The 21,520-nt window shown below is 38.9% G+C and overlaps 1 protein-coding gene across 1 annotated transcript; it reads left to right on the forward strand.

The window, feature by feature from the left end:
* Nucleotides 1-506: 506 nt before the first annotated feature.
* Nucleotides 507-1,487, forward strand: LOC149231036 (uncharacterized). The gene has a single exon (XM_089381522.1). The coding sequence runs from the start codon at nt 507-509 to the stop codon at nt 1,485-1,487; it is 981 nt and encodes a 326-aa protein (XP_089237648.1).
* Nucleotides 1,488-21,520: the final 20,033 nt, after the last annotated feature.

Raw genomic sequence — 21,520 nt, forward strand, 5'->3', positions numbered from 1 at the left:
AACCTCTTGACCACAGATAGCCTATGGTCTCGTGTCGCCCAAGTAAAATATATCAAGCCAATGCACCTCATGGATTGGTTCCGCCTTCAACACAACCCTGGTCGCAATATATCAAACATTTGGAAAGTTGTCCTCCAATCTCTACCTCTATTGCGGGAAGGTATCACCTGGCGCATCAAAGAAGGAAACAGTGTAAGGATTGGGGTAGATCCGTGGGTAGGGTGCGGCAATTCACGCAGGTTATCTGATGGACTCGTTATGCGCCTTCATAATAGAGGCATCACGCATATGAAGCTCATTGCAGATAGCTTGAACTCCACCCTTCTACAACAGGTTTGGGAAACCCCCGCACCTTGGAGATACCCAAACAGTGGCATCTAGAATGGAGGGCCTTTACCGACGCTCTCTCGCAGGCGCATATTCGACTCACCGAAGGCCCCGATGACATTATATGGGCAATCGCAAACCATGACATTTACTCTCCCAGGTTGGGATATTTAAAACTCATGGAATCTCACAAGCCCACGGCTATCCTCCCCATCTGGAAAGATCTCTGGAAGCTGGACGCAACCCCTCGCACTCGGCTCTTAATGTGGAACATACTATTCGATAAAATCCCTACAGGTACCAATCTCATGAAGCGATCATTTCATGGTCCGTTCAGATGCCACCTATGCTGTTTAGAAGAGGAAAGCACAGCGCACCTGTTCCTAAATTGTCAGGTTACTAAAGCATTTTGGCAAAACATTACTTCTCATTATCCATCCCTCAAAGTCTGGCAGGGTCAGAATATTATGGAGGCGTGGAGCGATTGGTGCCGCTTACATACAGGAAAATCCGTTAACATGCCTTTGCTAGTTTGCTGGGCAATATGGATCGCCCGGAACCAGGTCATATTTCAGAATAAGGCGCCTCATTGGCCTGTTATCCTGAGCCATACCATTGCAGATTTTGAATTACTCCCTGAGGCTGTTCCAAAAAATCCTGCGCGCACCTACAGGCATATAAATCTGGATAAATCGAAGCCTTGGGCTTTTTTCGATGGCTCTGCCCAAGAAACAGGATGTGGTGGAGGAGCGCTGCTATATCTCAGGGATGATCATTATTATAAAATTCAGATTAATCTTGGCCGAGGCACCAATAATTTTGCTGAATTAAGCACAGCAAAGCATATCATACATTTTGCCATACAGAAACAGTGCAGCCACCTTCAGTTATTTGGGGATTCACAAATTGTTTGCAACTGGCTGAACGATACAACACATTGCTATGCTTTCTCTCTGAGTCATATTCTCCAAGAGACAAAAAGACTGATCACATCATTTGAATCCTTCAATTGCAGCCACATCTACAGGGAACAGAACACTGAGGCGGACCGGCTATCCAAAGAAGCAGCGCAAAATCAAAGGGATGACTGGCTGATCCAAGAGGTGATTGATGGTTCATCCCATCAATACCACCACAGACCTTTTCATGATTTTTCTTAGGAATGGGTATTAGACCCACATATAATCAGTTCACATTTCTTGTAGTCTTTGATTATTGCTATATTATGTATAACATCTAAGTAGCTGAATCAGCTTTAGCTGGGCTCTCTGCGTAGAGCCAGAATGTAATCTGCTATTCATCTTGTTTCCTCTAACTTCAGGCATATAGTCTCAGCTTGATAAATGAGGCTACTTCAGGAAGGTCTCTGTACCACAATTATGAATGCAAGTGCATCTGCAAAATGTAATTTCTCCATTTAATAGAAATTACGACTTTTTCCTTATGGGAAAAAAAACTTAACCAAAATAAAACTCTGAAAATAAAAAATATATATATGACTGTTTATAGTTTTTACATAGTGTTCTGTTTCCAGGAAAAAATCAGTCATATGACCCAAAAACTCAAAATGCAAGGGGGCACCCTAATCTAATTGTGATGGTGATAACTAGTCACCGCTTGTGCAATCATACGTAAGAGCCTAGTCCATCGGCTCGACATGCCAGTGGTGTGGTGTTGTAATCTCAGAGGTAGTTCATCAGTCCTCACATCTAGAATACCAAGGGTGAGGCCCTTGATCTGATCCTACAACACTGCAAGGGTCTCGGATACATCCAGGTCATGAAGAATGGCCCTCCCTACAGCCTCTCCTGCTAGAATGGCAGTTGCTGCTCTCGGACACACTGTTGGTCGCACGGGCCCAATATCTGCATAAGCACATGAGTTTTGATTAGTCTTGATGAACATTTGGAAAACACAAGAACATTATAAAAACAATAAATAGAGATATGGTCAGAGATTTTTACCTATGACACCCCACTGCTCGCCAGTGGGCAGCACCAAGTCTGGGTCACCCCAGAAATCCATCCCAGCATATGGATACTCGGCATAAGTCATCTGCTGATGATTGAACCACTCGAAGAAAGCATTAGAGAATGAAACCTATGATTGACCAGCATTTCTAGCCATAAGGTTGACCCATCTCTGCATCTGTGGCTCAGTCAGTGGTGGTAGGCCAAGTGAAATGTACAAGGGATGCATCAGTGGGATCCTCTCCAAGGCGAAAGCGGTCATAATAGAACCATAGCCAAAGTTATTAGATCTTCTAGTTTTCACCTTGGTGAGCTATTCTTTGATCACTGGGAGTACTGCATCACACCAGTTGAATACCTTAGGTTTGAGGCATTCCAAGGCATACTACATATAGGACCTGTTGGCCAAGTGAAGGGCTGCTCTACCAACCAATCTAGTAAAGGTGAATAAAATAGTCCTCAAAGACCAGTCTGTGACATCTCGGATATTGATCTTGCCATCCCTACTCAGCTGAGATCCTTCTCTACAGTATCGGCGAATATAATCCCTCACGGATTCGCCCCCACAGGTGGAACTTGATAGTGAGAGAGGGGTGCCATGCCTCGATAAACCGGTCAAGAAATAGATGTCCTCAACAATCATGGAGGTGGATTTGCCTCTTATCTGGAACACTTGGTTGGTAGGATCCCATGCATCAAGGAAATATTGCAACAAGTTGATTTGTTGCCTCATGCTAGACATGCGGAAGAACTTGAGCAAGCCACAGTTCCACAATGCAGTTATCATACCTGGATCATGTAGGGAAACCATTTCCTCTTCTTCATGCTCACCTTCATGCCATGTAACAACCATTTTGCTCCGATAAATCTCTGAAAAGCAAACAAGAGAAGAATTAGGATCTTGATTTGGAAAAAAACAGGCAAAATTTCCATGAAAAATCAGTGCAAAAGTTCTCCTCCTTGAACCCATCACACCCTAGCTATGTACTAGGTGAGATGCATCCTAACTAGCCAGTGGCCAACCTGAGATGCATTGCACCTTTTGATGTATACTAGGTTCAATGGGGACAGAACGAAATGTTCAAACCCCAAGGGCCCAGAAAAGCAGGAAAACATACTTAGAATTCAAAAAGTAAAGAATGCAATTGAAGAGCTCAGGTTTAGCTCCTACCTAGTCCAGACGGGGCCGAAAATCATCCACAAAATCTCCTGGAATCAGCTGATGAAAATCAAGGGCACAAACACCTCCAAAGCTCCAACAGTCACAACTCCAAATGAAATGGTAAAACGAGGGGTAAAAAACTATTTTTAAGTTACTTTTCACGTAATTTAAGTAGGGTATTAGTTTTCAACTTATTTTTCAAGCATATGTCCTCATTTCTAATCAATTTGATGGAGCAATTGAATAGGTAGTATGACTGCCAAAAGAACATAATGTTAACGGTGAATCGAATATCAAGGACCATTATCACGAGGAGTTTTACGCGAAGTTCAAGCTCATTAAAAATTAAACCTAGAAATGAGCATATGTTCCACCAGAGTTTAAGCTAATTAAAAAATGAACCCACCTTTGGTAAATAACCATTGTGAATGATTATCATCATCTTTTGAGCCTTGGTCGTGTTTTTACCATCACCTCCACTCTATTTTAGCCGATCATTTTCCTCCATTTGATTGTTTACCCATTTTGAGGAACAACTGCGACGAGTGATCCTATTAGCCACCTTCTTTACACTACCATGATTGGAAAGTTCCAAACCTTACCTGGAACAAGCTGCTATCTAAAAACATCACGCGTTCCTCAGAAAACAAGTCTCCTTTAATCTCTTTTCATCTGACTCATAAAATATGAAAAGATTGCCGAGCAATTGGCCTCTCCAGCTCATTAAAGTGATTGGAAGTGCTATCCCTTCTCTATATTTTAATCTTTTTGGACCTGAGGGATTATTACACAAAAATATCGAGTGTTTTTCGTGTTCGGCACATTAAAACTATCGAAAAGTCATCCCTTTCGCATTGTTTTATACTTTTTCAGACTTAAAGGATTATATTACGAAAAAGAAATAGTGGAGTTTCCTTTCCGTCTCTTTTCCGACTCTCTAAAATTGAAAAGGATCGAGTTATCCTTGTCGTTAAACTCGTTAAAACAATAGCGACAAACTTGTCCATTCAGACAAGAGCGAGTTTCACTGTTTCTAGGCTCGTTAAAACATAGTGATGGGTTTTCCTGAAGGGTAAATTATAGAACGAGCATATGTTATCCTCCTCAAGCTTGACAAAAATAAAGAGGTACTGGTCAGAAATGACTAGGGAAAATTGGGAAGAAAACTTGAAGAAAATTTATTGGTAGCAGGTCACTCTTGAAGAGGACACTTTCACTCCATCACCATGATTGAGTCAGGTTGGGTTATTTCATTCACCGGTCATATCACCATTTGTCCACTATACCATCCACTTTTGGGGTTAGCGCTACCAATCCATTTCAGTTTCGCTGATATGTTCAAGATAGGTTGCTAAGAGAATTCACCTCCCCAGCTTGTGTCTCATCCACTACAATACCTTCATGCTTCATTCTTTCATGACCGCCACCCTGAACCTTGTATCATAATATCGTTTTCACCTCTACAAGATCATTTGCTCCATTCCATGTCATAGATATGGGATCCATTAATTCCCTCCTACAACGGGTCACTTCTTGTCGATATCAAGTCATTATCCAAGAAACTGACCTAGGGACAACCCTTCCAGTACTTTGAATCTTGTATGCCTCAATGGCAAGTTTCTCACTTCTAGCAATAGGTTTACACTAATAGCCTTCGACCAAAAGAATTTGCGTGGTGTTCGACATCAACTCATGTATTCGCACCACGTGAATTTTACTGGAGTACCTTGAGGGTCATCATCATCATCGGTGATTCCTCTCGCATCTGTTAACAACTTACATCATTGGCTGGTAATCATGCGATGTCCTTCCATGTTCGACATTAGAACATCTTTTCACATGGATCGACTTGTACTTTCAGGCGAATATTAAACGAGTTTTGAAGACCCTGGATCTAGTTTCGTCCATCTAGGTTGAGATATATTCAGGAAAATAAAGACATGAAATGTACATTATTGCTGCACAGATAATCATCCAAACTAAGGGATGATGGCTCTACCAGAATCATTCGTCTGCACACAGACGACTATCTGTCCTATGTACATGAAAATGAATTTATCAAGTTGAGCATGGGAATGCCCGCCTCAGCTAGATCATGAAAATATTATGAAGATAAAGTATTGTATTGTATCTTATTACAGGTCACCTTCCAGTGCGAAGAACCTCAGATCCTCATTATAAAGCATTTCACCCGACATCAAAAGGTTTATGACCTCATGCTTTAGGGGGCAACTATTATAGACTTATTTTGGCACTGCAACCCCAATCACATATGTCCATAAACCAAGGGCTTATAAGTCCCTAAAAGTATTGTTTCATACCCTAAAGGAGCAAGGTCAACTGATTACATCATCTCCCAGAAGTTTTCCATGAAAAACCACTCAGAACTAGTCAAAGCAGGACCATACAGACTGCCCAGTGCAAAGGGTGCGATGCATCTCACCTGTCACATGCAAAAAGTACGATGCATATTGGAAATCCCTTCTGTAGGGTGTGATGAGCGAGAGAAGACAAATGGCACAAGCAATTTGCTAGGTGGAGACCCTAAGAATCTTCTAGAAGTTTCTCATTTGACACTTGCCTCCTTGAATTCGCCCAAGGATGAGTAATAGATCATGGAATCTCTAAGTGGAATCAAGAACTATCAGAGAGATGACACTAATCAAAATCCTAGAAGTTGGCTCACCCGCCTGCAAATATCTATAAATGGATCCCTCATCCTAGAGATCCACAGGTTGGAATTTGGTAATTTGCAAAGAGGTGTTGCTAGTTTCTCTTTGAAGACATTGTTGGGTGATCTTACTTTGTATGAGGTGAAGAGGGCTTTCAAGCTGGGAGGATGGCACTGGGTCAGACCAAGTGGTTACTACTTTTATCAATAAAGCTATTTGAGTTTTCCTCCATATTCTTGTGTATCTCTGAATATTGTGTTGATACATGCATTTGTATGGTCAATATATATTTGATCTTATATTGTTTACAATGATAGATCTCTATGCTTTGATGGTATTATGCTGCTGTGAATCAGGACAAGTAAGGAAGCAGTGGTGGGATTCTGTCAAAGGGGAAAGGAGCCAAGTGAAAGATTAAGGTTGGTACTCTGTGCTTCTTTCTCATCTCTCTCTCATAAAGGAAAAAACAAGTGACTTTAATCTGTTTGTTTCTAAGATAGCTACCCGTCTTAGTGGGACTAGCAGTTATGAATAGACACTAGATTTCCTGATAACACCAGCGCCTGATTGAGCGGACAGGGCCACGCAAGAAGATCAAGGCATCAAAGTTGTCTATTGACCCAATCACCCTTATCGAGGGTGTTCTGCATGACATCGACGAGATAGTGCGTGATGTCACCTCCGAGGCCCTCTAGAATTTTGTGCAGGGGAACCAGATTGTGTTGGGAGCCCTTAGAATGTAGCTGTAGGAGTTGCAGGTGTGCACTCCTCAGGCTAGTACCCTTTTGACCAGCCTTGCAGTCAAGACAACTGCAGCCGAGAAAATGCTGTGTGCTCAGGTGAAAAGTACCATAGTGTTGCCGGAAGAGGCACTGGTGACAACAAATGAGGCCGAAAGACCTACCATTACTACACTGAAGGGTATCGAAATCAATATGGTTGCACTCCCGCAGGAGACATTATATGTTCTGTAAGATGGGATTACTGCAGAACTGCAGGCTAGGGAGAGCCGCACGATGCATGTACTAAGCGAGTAGAAAATCAACATGGAATAGATGAGCTTGCAACGCGAAGAAGTGATGTCAAAGAATTGATAGCTAGTATAGGTACCAGATGAAGCTTGTCAAAGAGTACCTGAGCTAGCCATCCCTGTAGACACACCAGTAGAGGCGCACATCCGCAAGCTAGTAGCAAGGGTGCACAAGGCGCGGGAGGAAATGACAAAGGTTCAGCTAGAGCTAAACCTTTATATCGCAGAGATGCGGTTGAAGGCTCAGTCGTCCACCCCTCTGGAAGTAAGAGAACAGCGCGTCAGTGCTATTACAGCAAGACTGGACAAGATCGGAAATGCAGTAAGGGACTGCACCATAATGTTGGAGGAGTCATTTGAGGTCGCCACAAATCTACAGGAGTACCCTAACATCTATGCTTGGAGACAGAGGCACGTGAACTCTAGCAGAAGTATGACAGCATCAAAGGAACTATGCAGATGGTGGCCCTCACTCAGAGGCTCGCGCGGATGCAACATGCCAAAGCGCTGAAAGAACAAGTGGACACAGCACGACACAAGGAAGCAATCCTAAAAGCACGCGATCAGCCTTGGATTGATGAGGCCTTCACCATCACAGTAGCAATTGAAGGCAAGCTTGCACAGATGCAGGGAACACAAGCACAAATGCAAGGAAGCAATTCCAACACCGCGGTCTCGGAATAATGCATACAAAAGATCCAACAGGTAGCTGCTCAGTGCACTACCAACCTTGTAGCAATTCAAACAGAGTTCAAGGGACTCCACATGAAAATATCTATGCTGATAAAGTGACTTGAGGGTGAGTCACGATGTTTTTGTTGGGGGCCTATCGGGCATGAAATCCCCCCAAGGCATGTTTTGGGGCTTAAAGCCCAAGTTTTGACCAAGTCCTTTGTAAAGGCTCCGGGAATTGTGGGTGTGAAGCGTGAAGTCATAATAGAGTCACAGGGTTGTCCGCCCTTGTTTTTGTAATATATTGTCATCTTGATAGACCTACCCATGGTCCACAGACCATAGGATTATATAAATAGAGCGAGGTTCTAAGTGTAGAAGATAGAACATAGTTAATAGAATGGAAGCATGGTGAGTCTAAGAGATTGAATCGAAGTGTAAAGGGTTTTTTTGGGTCGTATAGTAGGAGAAGGCTCTGTAGCTCAGTGCATAGAGGCCTAGTAGTCTGTAGTTGAATGCATGGACCCCTCCAGCTGAGTGCATAGGGAAGGTGATCTGAAATCACTCCTAAATGATCTCAATTAATTAATGAAGATATTGTAGACTCATGGGTTGGGGTGTGCCTATGTTATTTTGTGCAACAAATCGATAAGATTGTGAAATACATAGACACTGAAATAGTAAGAGAACACAGTAAGAAAACACATAAACACAACAAATTTAATAAAGAGTTCACCCAATCCTCCTAGGCTACGTCTCCTCGTCTAGCCTTCAATGGTGGCCTTTTTTATTGTGTCTTAAAGCAGATATTTTACAATAAGGAGCTCAATTTGAGTCTCACTTAACAAAGAATGATTAGTAGGATTGTACTTGGATTCCCCAAGTCTCTAGAGTACACAGACTCCCCTTACTAAATCTCGACCTCAACTAGTCTCAATGGTATGAGTCTAATTTGGTACTCAATACCTGACAAGTATACAAAGAATAGTTGCTTGAACCTCTTAAGCCTTTTATGGAGTTCACAGACTCTCAGACTCTCCCTATCTCTGTCTGCTCAATGCTGCCTTCACTCTGCAGGTCATCTCAGCTTCCCTGTTCTCTGCAACTTTTTCTTCTCCCTCTCTTTGCTCTCTTTTTCTGTTTTTTTATCCTTTTTCGCTTTCTCTGTCCCTTTGTGGCTTAAAGCAAATCTACTCCCTGACTGTTCATTTCCACTTCTCCGGCTCTCTGTATCGCTTGCCTCTATCTGCTGGAATTCCCCTGCCTGCGTCATCATTGCTGTGTAACGCTTCATAGAGAGGTGGCCGCCTATTACCTCACGAAATGAGTGCCAGTTCTCTTTGAATGGTCTTTATTTTTGTTTCTCGAAGATTGCCCACAAAACTATTCCTCTGCCAACTCATCGGTCATGTCAGACCTCAAATCTCATGTACCTCAGTCTATTTCCTCATCAAATCTGGTCTTCCATTGGGTTGATTCTCAATCGTTGAGCTAGAGCCTCCAGATCCTATGGTCTCTGTCTATATCGCGTGGGTAAGTTGCTCGACTATTACTCACATGATGTAAGTGTTTTGTCTCACATCCACTGGATGCGTGTCACCCGGTGTGTGGCATTGTGCTGAACTCAGCCAAACCCACTTACCGCTTGAAGTGCACATGATATCCTACCGGTTTTGGGTGCGGGACCCGTCTTCAGAGGTACAACATTAATCTGGCATCGTTGTTGGGAACTTGAATTTGATTAGTTTTCCTGGGACAATGATATAAATCCTATTCCTATAAATGTGACTAAAGGTCTAGATAGGTCAAAAAAATTCACCTGGTGACTCCACTATGCCAAACTAGCACCTTTTAAACACACTAGATCCCATTCTGAATCTGACACAGTTAGTCCACTGTTAGATCTAGAAAAACTTGTGAGAAGGGCCAATTCCAAAAGAAGACTTCAACCATCTTCTTGTTCTTCAACCTTGTAGCCTGACGATATATTATTATCAGATCCCTTTAGAAATATTCCATCCAATCCATATTGGACACAATTATCACCTGGGGTCTCTAAACTTGTAGAAAAGGGAGTTGATTTTATATCAGCTTTACTTATTCACTCACTTGAAACATGTCAAGAACCCTCACTACCATAAGGACCACCTAAATCTGAAGCTGAATTGGGTGTTCATTTAGTTGAATTCAAACCTATAGACTTCATATCTCCCACTACTTATTCATTCCCTTCTACTTCTGAACAACTTAAAGGGACTTTCTCTATATATTCAAATCCACTCTTTGAAACAAAAGAGGATATTTAGTCACAGGTCGATAAGTTAGTTATTAGGACTCCCTTAAAGTCATTTAAGACATCTCTTCCTTCTTTATCTCCTCCTTCTTCACCTCCACACAGTTATTCACCTTCTCTATCACCATCTTCTTCTTCTTCTTATTCATCTACACAAACACCTCATACACCATCTTCTACTATGGAATTCCAACCCATTGTATAGGCAAGATATGAAACTTTAGTTTTGCCTCAAAACCTCGATGCTTTCCCTCCTAGATGTTTAAAGCACCTTCCTAGATATAATGGAGAAACTAGTTCCTCAGCTGAGGACCATGTTCAAGAATTTCTAGACTTTGCATATAACATGAACATGGAATAAGAAAACGTTTATATGAGGCTGTTTGTCCAATCTCTTGAAGGAAATGTTAGAACCTAGTTTAAGCAATTGCCTACAAATTCCATTAAGTCATGGGAGAAGTTAAAAAATATATCTAAAAACCAATGGGGTGTGAAGGAAGACCATATTTACTTATTTACTGAGTTTGAAGAACTAAAAATAAACTTTCATGAACTTGTAGCTGATTTCATTAAAAGGTTCAATGAACTTTACCATAAGATGCCCCCTGATTGCAAACCCCCTGTAGTAGTAGGCAAATTTAGGTTTCCAAAAGCCTTTGAAGATGATTTTGTTGTAATGTTGAGAGAAAGAACTTCTAGGACTCTTGAAGACATGTATACTAATACTATAGAGGTGGAAGCAAATAGGGTTGCCTCAGCCACCTTAAAAGCCAAAGAGGAAAAGGCCCAAAGAAAGCTTAAATCTAGTCAAGAGGCTTCTACTTCTACAAAAACTAAAACTGAAGATTCCAAAATTGATGAGATCACTTCAGTTCTTAGAAATATATCCAATAGAATTTCCAATATTGAAACTCAACTGAGAACAGTTCAACAGATAGACACTCAACCTCAAAATTAGAATCAAGGTCAATACAAAAGAACTCCACAACTACAAATTCTTCAAAGACCTAGTAACGATCAGTAGGTTCTAACTCCTTTGGTGATGGATGATCAAAAACCTAATGGCAATACCATGACTATCACTAAAGACATTAACAACATGGATACCTCTTGTAGTTAGACCATTATTGTTCCTATTTCACAAAATAAACAAGTTTAAGAAGATCAAGAATCCTCATAGGTTTCCAAATACAATGCCTTCTATAAATTTCTAATTGAAGAGTTAAACAAAAGATATGATCTCAGACCTAGACCTAGCCCTGGAACACCTCTTAAGGAACCTCCAACAATTGATCCTCATACCAAAGCTGTTGAAACTCAATCAACTACTAATCGACCATTAAATCAGCCAACTGATATAGATCAAATTGATAAAACTGTCTTAACTACATTTAATGTTGAAAAGGAGTTAGGAAGAATTAATATCCCTATACCACTTTCAGAACTTTCTAAGAACCCTGGATATAAAAATCAAGTCTCCAAATGGATACAAAATACCTTTGTTGATGCTGAAAGTGATGTTATTAGCCTTCAGGATAAAAAACCAGCAGTCATCTTTGGTCTTAGCTCAGATATGATAGATGAAATAGTAACCCCTTTCTATGTGACACTAAAGAGAAATGATTCTATCATATGCAAATGTATGCTTGATTCTAGAGCATCACATAATCTCATGCCAAAGACCATCGTGGATCATTTAAATCTTGACATAACTAGATCCTATCATGATTTGTACACCTTTGATTCCAAGAGGGTAGCTTGTCTACGATTGATTAAGGATTTAGTAGTAACTCTTGTCCAAATCCCAGTAAAGATCATAGTATTAGATGTATTTGTCACTGATATCTCTCCCAAATATGGAATTCTCCTTTCAAGGCCTTGCTATGCCAAATTAGGGGGAACTCTTCAGATGGACATGTCCTATGCCACTATTTTGGTTTATGGAGGAGAAAAACTTAGGTTGTATAGAGAATTTAGATTTGTGCACACTATATGAAAACTAGATCAACCAAGGAGCCATCCCATCTATACAATTGATCAAGATTTTGGCTGCTTTCAACTCTCTTCAAATCAAATACATGAATATCAAGTAAAAATTGAAGATGTAATTGAAAACCCTATATCAAATCAAACTGATGTGTGGAAGCTATTCTTTGATGGTTATTATATAAAGGATGGAATAGGGGCTAGGGTAGTATTGATCTCAGTGGAAAAATAATACATTACTCAATCATGTAAACTTGATTTTGAAGTTACCAACAATGTAGCAGAATATAAAGCTTTCCTTCTAGGAATAAAATTAGCCAAAAGTTTAAAGGTACACAACCTGAGTGTTTTCACTAACTCCGAACTCATTGTAAGAAAGGTTAGGAATATTTGCCAAACAAAGCATCCTAGGCTTAGGTCTTATCAAAATGAGGTTAGGCATTCCATTGAAAGTTTCTTTGATGCCTTCAACATAACTTATATCCCTAGAAATGAAAACATACATGCAGATTCTTTAGCTGTCTCTGCAAACTCATTTAATATTCCTAATGAAACATAAGTGGTATACCAAATCCAGGTCAAATATAGGTCATCCATACCAGATAACCAAAATCATTGGTAGGTGTTTGAGGACAATGAACAACTAAAATATTTCCTTCAAGTTGTAGGTGAATTTTATCTTCTTCAAATTGATGAAGACAATCTTGACATGAGTAATCCTCAAACTAATGATGATCCAGAACTAAAATCTAAGATTACAGATCATGACATCATACAATTATCAAACAAATTCATTACTAAAGGGTTAATTCCTTTAGAGAAACTCTTCTATTATAATGATGTCCCTCGAAACCCCCCATCCATTTCTCCTGATGATGACATCGAAGAAATCAATATTGAAACCCAAGAACAAGTGAAAAATATAAAATTCTCTACATCTTTAGCCCCAGAAGTTAAAAATGAATAGTTTAAGTTACTTAAAAAATACAAATATGTTTTTTCTTGGTCTTATGCTGATCATAAAACCTATGAAACATCCCTCATTGAACATAAGATCCCATTAAAAACTGAATCTAAACCCTACCAGCAAAAGCTGAGAAGAATTAACCCAGTTATTCTACCAACTATTGAGAAAGAGCTTAAGAAAATGTTAGATGCACAAATTATTCTTCCACTAAGATATTCTAATTGGATTTCCAACCTAATACCCATCAGGAAAAAGAATGGTGAAATTAGACTTTGTGTTAATTTTAGAAACTTAAATAAAGTATCACTAAAGGATAACTATCCCTTACCAAAAATGGATTAGTTACTTCAACAAGTTTCTCGAGCTAACAGACTTTCTATGTTAGATGTTTTTTCTAGTTACAATCAGATTATGATCGACAAGTAGGATAGGGAAAAGACTACCTTCACAACACCTTGGGTACTTTTATGTATGCTAGGATGCCTTTTGGTTTGAAAAATGCAAGAGCTACATTCCAAAGAGCTATGGATATAGCTTTTGTAGGCCAGGTAAATAAATTTATTTTTATTTATCTTGATGACCTTACAGTCTTTTCTAATTTAGATCAAAAACATTTAAAGCACTTGATGAAGGTTTTTGAAAGATGCAGGAAATTCGGAATATCATTGAATCCAAAGAAGTCTCTATTCGCTATCACAAAATGGAAATTGCTTGGCCATATAATTTCTAAAGATGGAGTATTTATTGATCCAAACAGAGTATCATCCATTCAGACATTATCATTACCAAGAAATAGAACATAAGTTTAGGCTTTTCTTGTTAAAATCAACTTTTTAGGAAGATTCATACCCAATTATGCTGAAATTGTTAAAGATATAACTAATATGCTCAAGAAGGGTCATGAAGTTAAATGGATTGTCTCTTCCGGACATTCATTTGATCAAATCAAGAAATATATTTATAAAGCTCCAACCTTGGCCAATCCTAATTATACAAACCATTCAATATCTTTTCCTTTGCCTCTAAAACAACCCTTGCTACTATTTTACTACAAAAGAATGAAGATTCCCTTGACCAACTTATAGCCTCTTTTAGCAAACTCATGAGAGATGCTGAGCTCAAATATGACATGATTGAGAAGAATACATATGCCCTAATCCAGTATTTGAAATCTTTTAGGATGTATGTTTTACATTCAACCATCATAGCCTACGTTCCCAATAGTGTTGTTAAAGCTATTCTCACTCAACCAGATACTGATGGGAGGAGAGATAGATGGATCACCCAAATTTTTGGAGTATGATCTAACTATGAAAACCACAAATCTAGTAAAGGGTCAAGGATTAGCTAAGATTCCAGCTGAATCCAATGGTAAAGTGCTAGGAATCAACTCTATTTTGGAAATACCAGGGGAGAATCCACAAGAACCTTATGTTTATGCAGAAGGGGAGAATCCATAAGAACCTTCCCAAAATTCAAATGAGAAGAATCCACAAGAACCTTTTGTGTATGCAAAAGGAGAGAATCTACAAGAACCTTCCCAACACTTGAATGAGGAGAATCCACAAGAACCTTCCCAGTACCCCAAAGAAAAGAATCCACAAGAACCTTTACCTTCAGATCAGACAATTTCTGTACATATTGATGAGAAATTTCTTTTATCAAATTGGTATCAAGATATTGTAAATTTCTTGATTTGTTTTTAATGCCCTTCATCATTCTCCAAAAGTCAAAGCAAAACTCTCAAATTAAAAGCAATCAAATATTGTATCATAAATGAAATTCTGTACTGGAAATACCCACTCAGTATCTTGTTATTATGCTTAATAAAATCAAAAACAAAAGGGATCATTGATCAGTTTCATATAGGATTTTGTGGAGGACATTATGCTTGGAGAAAAACAACATATAAGATATTAAGGGTAGCATTTTATTGGCCAACATTGTTCTTACAAGTAGGAGCAAAAGTCAAAAGTTGTGTCCCTTGCCATATGTTTGCTAGTAAGAAAAAACTAGCAGCACTTCGACTAATCCCAACATTGGTCTCAACACCTTTTCTCCAACGGGGATTAGATTTTATTGGAGAGATTAATCCTACTTCAAGCAATCAACATAGATGGATCCTTACTACAACAAACTACTTTACTAAATGGGTGGAAGCAATTCCAGTAAGAAATGCTACTGATGTAGTAGTGATCAAATTCATTGAAGAAAACATTTTATCCAGGTTTGGTTGCCCAAGCCAAATTGTTACTGAAAATTCCACAACATTTTATAGTATTAAAATGATTGAGTTTTGCTAGAAATATCAGATTTTTTTACACCATTCAACTCCATATTATCCTCAAGGTAATGGTCTTGCATAATCATCTACTAAAATTCTAGCAAAGGTTATTAGAAAAAAAGGAGATCATAAAAAGAGTTGGGACATTCATCAAATTTATGCAGTGTGCGCAAACAGGATTACTCCAAAGAGATCCAATGGAAATTCTCCTTTTCTGTTAGTTTATGGGAAGGAGGAAATTTTACCTACCAACTTCCCTTTCCTTGTTTTAAAGTTTTTGCAGGAATCAACTAATGAACTTGATGATATTTCAAGGAGGATAAATAAAATCATTGAATTAAATGAGAACAGAGATGAAATCCAATACAAATTGAAAAAATATCAAAATAAAATGAAGAGCCTGTTTGATAGAAGAGCTAGGGAAAGGCACTTCGAGGAGGGAGATTTAGTTCTAAGATGGGATTCCAGAAGAGAATACAAAGGAAAACATGGAAAGTTTGACAACCTATGGTTCAGACCTCTAGCTATTGCTGAGGTAAAAGGGAACAAAACTTTTTTGTTGCAAAATCTAGAGGGACAATATTCCACATTTCTTTTTAATAGAAGATTTCTGAAACATTATATTCATTATTGAGAAGTTGAAGTATATTTTACTACCATCATTGTAAAAGGTCCAGTTTTATTTTACTTTTTCACCTGTCAATATGATTTTTACAGCAAAGACTCTAGAGTCTAAGGATAAGGCACATGGATCTACAAGTTCTTTGCATTCTACAAGAGAAAGCAGTCCCCAGTTGGAGTCGATGTTGTAACATTCTTGTTTTTGATAAGTTAGCTATTAGCCGGAAAAAATGAAAATGCCATTCAAAAATGATAAGTTAGGATATGGAACCAAAACAAAATTGAAAAATAAAAAATGTTAGGATTTATTATTATTTTAGGTCCATATCATAAAAAATGATAGGATGGTTGCTCTAAAAAAGGAAGGCAAATAAAAAATGTTAGATAAGCAATAAAAAGAAAAATATTTACTTTAGAAAAATAAATTGAGGCTGCTAGCTCAAACACACCTTTGAAATTGTTGTTTAGTTTAAAATAATGTTTAAATTCCTTAATCAAGGTTTAATTACTATTTAAACTTGATTGCTTTGCAAAAAGGTCATAACGTATGATGGGAAAAAGCAACAAAATGTCAAATCAATTTCGAATAACCATCGGACGCCTTTCAACAGATATCAATCACTCCGCCTAGATCAACGATGGAGGAAGATTTTCGGACCCCCTTCGGTTGTTTCTCGGCAATGCAAGGGGGTGGGCCTGAAACTCAGTTTTAATGGCTACTATATTTTTCTACATGGAATTCTCGTAGCATTTCAGGCCCCCAAAGCTCAAAATTGAAAACCACCACACCCCCCCCCCTGAAATCCTGCGAGTGGTTTTCCTCCATCCAACTGTTGACCTTGTTCCTGCGTCATATCATAGACCCGTTATCCCTTCCTCCATATGGAATCCATCATGTCACTAGTTTGTTACACGTCACCCATTCACCTCCTGCCACGTTGCAAAGCCATTGTGCCATACGCTCCAAAGCCATTGCTAGCCTAAGTTAACCATTTAATCTCCCATTAGAAATTAATTCTTTCTCCTTTGCAAATTAGTTGCCTATGAATAGATTTAAATAATAAATTAAGCCTGATTTCACCTATAAATATCCCATGCCTCTACTCTTTACTACTTTTTCGCTTCCATCCATACACCAAAAGCTTTATTTGCACTCTGTGTATATTTTCCCCCTATCACCTGCCTTTCAGATAAAACAGTTTCTGAATTCCCCCCTACAGCAAGATGGCTCCTAAAGCTAAAAAATAGAAGATTGTCAAAGAATGAATCCATCTACAACATTGCTGGATTCAGATCACCTTCCCCTTGTAGATTCCCTATTCGAAGTCACTGACTATGAATACGAATTCGATTTCCATTAATTGCATTTATGGTTAAAATAGAAATATGCTGATAAAGAGGACCCCATTCATTTTTCGAAGACACTTTTGCCATTTTACTCTTTTCCCAAAACTCATCACTTGGTGTCAAGCCCGGTATGATCCTGTGCAAAGAACAATGATGATGCAGGATGGAAAAAGCTTGGTCACCATTACTACTAAGAGCATAAACCAAATGCTAATGATACCTCCATCTAACTCCCTCAACCATTTCTCACCATTAGCTCTCATGGACCTTTACAATAAACTCACCTTCCCACAGAGAGCCCTTATCTTTGATCTTTTTCTACCAGAAGATGTTGAATTACCCAAGAGAAATCCATCTTATTCATCTTCTATGTTCCCTAATGCAACTAAAAATATCATCTCCTTGCTATCATACCTCCTAGGCTATGAAAATTATCAACTTGTTGATGAATACATCCTTGGATTCTTTTCCATTTTGAGTAAGGAATATCAACCTATTTTCATGTATAATTATAGCCAGTTTTTGCTTGATAATATACATGAACAATTTATGAATTTTACCATACAAGGAGTTTTCAAATATAGCTCACTCATAATCCATTTGATTTTTTTTCAACAGGGAGATTCATTTCCCATTCAGCTTAACACACAACATGAGCAAGGAGTGAATCAATCATTGATTCACTAGACAGAGTTAGTAAAATCAGCATCATCAAAGTCTACATTCTCTCATTTCATATATTCTTTTGTACATCCAATTATTCAATTACTCAATAGCCAGGTAGAGCCCAAAATTGGAGAAGAGATTAAGAAGAAATTGCACTTATTAGAATAGACCAAGACTGGTGACAGGTATCTATACCAGAATTACATTGAAATTAGAATATATGGCAGTGAGTTAGCTCCATACAAAAAGCCTAAGCATGTGCCATTGAGGATATTCTCATTCGAATACATCAGGCAGATGATAAACATGGATGAAGTTCCTTTTGTCTCAAGTAAGAAAAATTCACAATTCAAACTCAAATCCAAGGTAGGAACATTCATTTGTAATATTAGGTCTACAGGTACAGAGGCAATTTTTTTTTTGAAGAGCATGAATCTCTAGCCAAGCTTCACCTCATCTTAATATCCTTTTGGGATCATTTCATCCCTTAGAATTCAGTTGAAGGAAACACCTTACAACCATACTCCTAGGCCAAATTAGAGAAGTTTATGAACCAGGAGCAGTGGTCTGAAGGGACTCTCTTAGAAGGAGATGAAGAGGTTCTAACCAGTCCATAGGAAAATACTCCAGTCACTCAAACTACTCAACACAAAAGAACCCGAGAGGAAAGTCAATTAGCTACAGAATTAGTTAAAGAGTACTATATCTTACAAAAGAAATTGAACACTGGATTGTCACTATAATCAGGGAGCAAGCCACCAGAAATAATTGATCTTGTATATTTAGAAGATGTTTCATTAGCAGGGACCACTAATCCCAAACCTCCTTCTACTTCTTCAACTCCTACTTCAACTAAACCTATGGAGATTATTCAGTCAACTGAGACCAGCTTAGCAGGAGATACTAATATCTTCTCAACATTTTTGGAAATAAAACAAAAGAATGAAAATCTTAAGTCACAAATGTACGGTTAGTTTTGGAAACAGACATCCACTTCTTAGCACAGATTTCTCTCTGCCTTTGACTGTGAAAGAGAAAGGATGCAAATGGCATTTTTTCAAGCTCAAATTCCATATCCCAAATACACAACAGATTATAATAACACCATATTTTCATTTTATGTAAACCAAATACATCCTATTGATCAGATGGATTTTCATAGGTAATCAGGGGAAACGTTATTTTCAATAATGACTACAAATGCCATGTCTCTTTCTAAGCTCAAAACTCCCCTATCAAATTTGTATTCATAGCTTAAGATTGAAAAACTGTCATCTTTATCTAAAGATAATAAATTAAAGTATTTAGAAGATATTATTGTTAAAATTTGGATATGATCCCCAAGACTGTAAAGCAATTGATGAAATTCTAAAGAAGAAGAATAGAGAGATACCAGCTTTGAAGAAACAATTGAAACTGCCTTCAAATGTGGATCCAAAAACCAAAGAGATGGCATAAAATGAACAACATAGGGGAGAGATGTTGAAACTCATTATTGAGAAAAACATACAGATCAAGAAAATGGATGAGAAAAAAGAACAACTTCTCAAGGAAAAAGACGCAGCCCAACTTGCTCTGACCTCAGTGACAACAATTCCCATAGCAAGTACACACCCAATCTCATATCCTACTGATATTGATTCATCTTCAGCAACAGTTGAAACAACAAGGTTATCTTAGGAGTTACAGGCATAGAAAAACAGAATGAAAAGCTACTCCAAAACTTCCAAACCCTAAATTCACTGAAGGCAAAGAATGATACCTTGTATGTAGAGGAAATGCAAAAGTCACACAGGTTAGAACTCAAGGTCAAACAATTAGAGAGTAAGACTCTAATGGCAGACACTTTGGCCCAAGCCAAAGAGGACATTTGGTTAGATATCAGCCACTCCATAATAGAGGTATGGCCATCCATACAAATTATTTTTGAGCAAAAAGAATTGATTGCTAGATGTAGAACAAAGATAGATAATCAGAGGGAAGCATGGGCACAAAACCTAAAGAAGCAGCAGGGATGATCAAAGTACTAAAATCTAAGACTATGTTATCTACCCTTAGAATCCTCTTTCTGACCTTGTTGTGATATCACCTCAGTGTCCTTACAGTCCGTACGACCAGCCGGGTGTTTCTTTGGAAATATCCCCTCATACTTCATCGGCCATTCTTCGCCATTTGTTCCCGGATATGGAACTCGAAGGTGATGCTCCAGTCACCTCTCCAGAAGAGTCCAAAGTTTCTACTCCACACACTGTTGAGGAGGAAGAGCATCCTTTTCCTCTTGAGGGTTTCCCCTATACAGGGGGCATTCCCACCAGCTTTCCACCTAACTATGTTTCTTTGGCACAGTTGGTTTTAGGTACACATAATGCCTCGTCACTTTACCATAACACTGTTTGGGCATCAAGCACCATGCCTACTTTAGGTGCGTTCATTGGGAACATGAATTCCCAATAGGTTGTTACCTCAGTTTCGATGCAACCCACTATTTCGAACACCATTGTATCGTCAATCCCAATTACCCATCAAGCACAACTGGTAATTTTGAAGAATGTCTCTATCAATTCCTCCATCCCTCTAGTTAGTGGCCAAGCTGTGCCACCACCTGGGGGGCAAAACCTAAATGTTTCCATGGTGTCAGATACCACCAATATGAGTGGCTTACAAGCTCACATGGTTGGTATGAACCAGCTTTCTTCCGATGTTATTGATAACCCTGTTGATCCTACTAGATCAAGGAATGTCTAGTACCAACAGGTTCAGAATCGCTTTGGTCCATCTGGATCGAGCAATGTTCAGTATCAGCAGACCTACGTGACTCAATTCCAATACCAAACTCCTTACATTCCATATGGTTCTCAACGAATTGTTAATCAGCCTTACACCCTTCAGTCTGGGCAGTACATTTAGCCTGGCTCATCCACCTTCTAGGGTGGTTATGGCTAGATTTAGTTCAGAAAATTTTCAGGCACTGTTCAAGTACCCTTGCAATAACAAGGACAACCTCTACAACAACAAGGGAAACCTTTGTTTCCACAAGGGAAACCTCTATTGCAACAAGGGTTATCCACGCAACAACAAGGGCAAACGATCCCGTAGAAAAGTCAACTTCAACAATCAAAAGTCCACCCTTGAAATAATTTTAGAAAATCGTGTAGCAATACATGAAATATGCTCCGCACACCTCCCAACCCATGTCCTTGCAGGGCCAACCTGTATAGAAATAGGGATAAATTTTTCAACCACAAGGTCAACCCTTGTAATAGTTGCAACAAACCATGTAGCAACAGATGCAATATGCTTCGCACACCTCCCAACCCATGTCCTCGCAGGGGAAACCTCTACAACACCATGGACAAATTTTGCAACCGTAAGGTTAACCCTTGCAACAACAAAACTGACCCGAGCAACAACAACCCTTGTATACATATCAGCCGGGTCAACCCTTGCAAGGGCAGGGCCAAGGTCAAGTCCTATAGCAGCAGGCCCAAAATCCTAATGTCCTAGGTCAACAGGTCCATAATCC

Source organism: Pinus tabuliformis, chromosome J (genome assembly GCF_031772625.1).
Source record: "Pinus tabuliformis cultivar Carrire ecotype Pingquan chromosome J, CPIR1, whole genome shotgun sequence".
NCBI classification, from domain to species: domain Eukaryota; kingdom Viridiplantae; phylum Streptophyta; class Pinopsida; order Pinales; family Pinaceae; genus Pinus; species Pinus tabuliformis.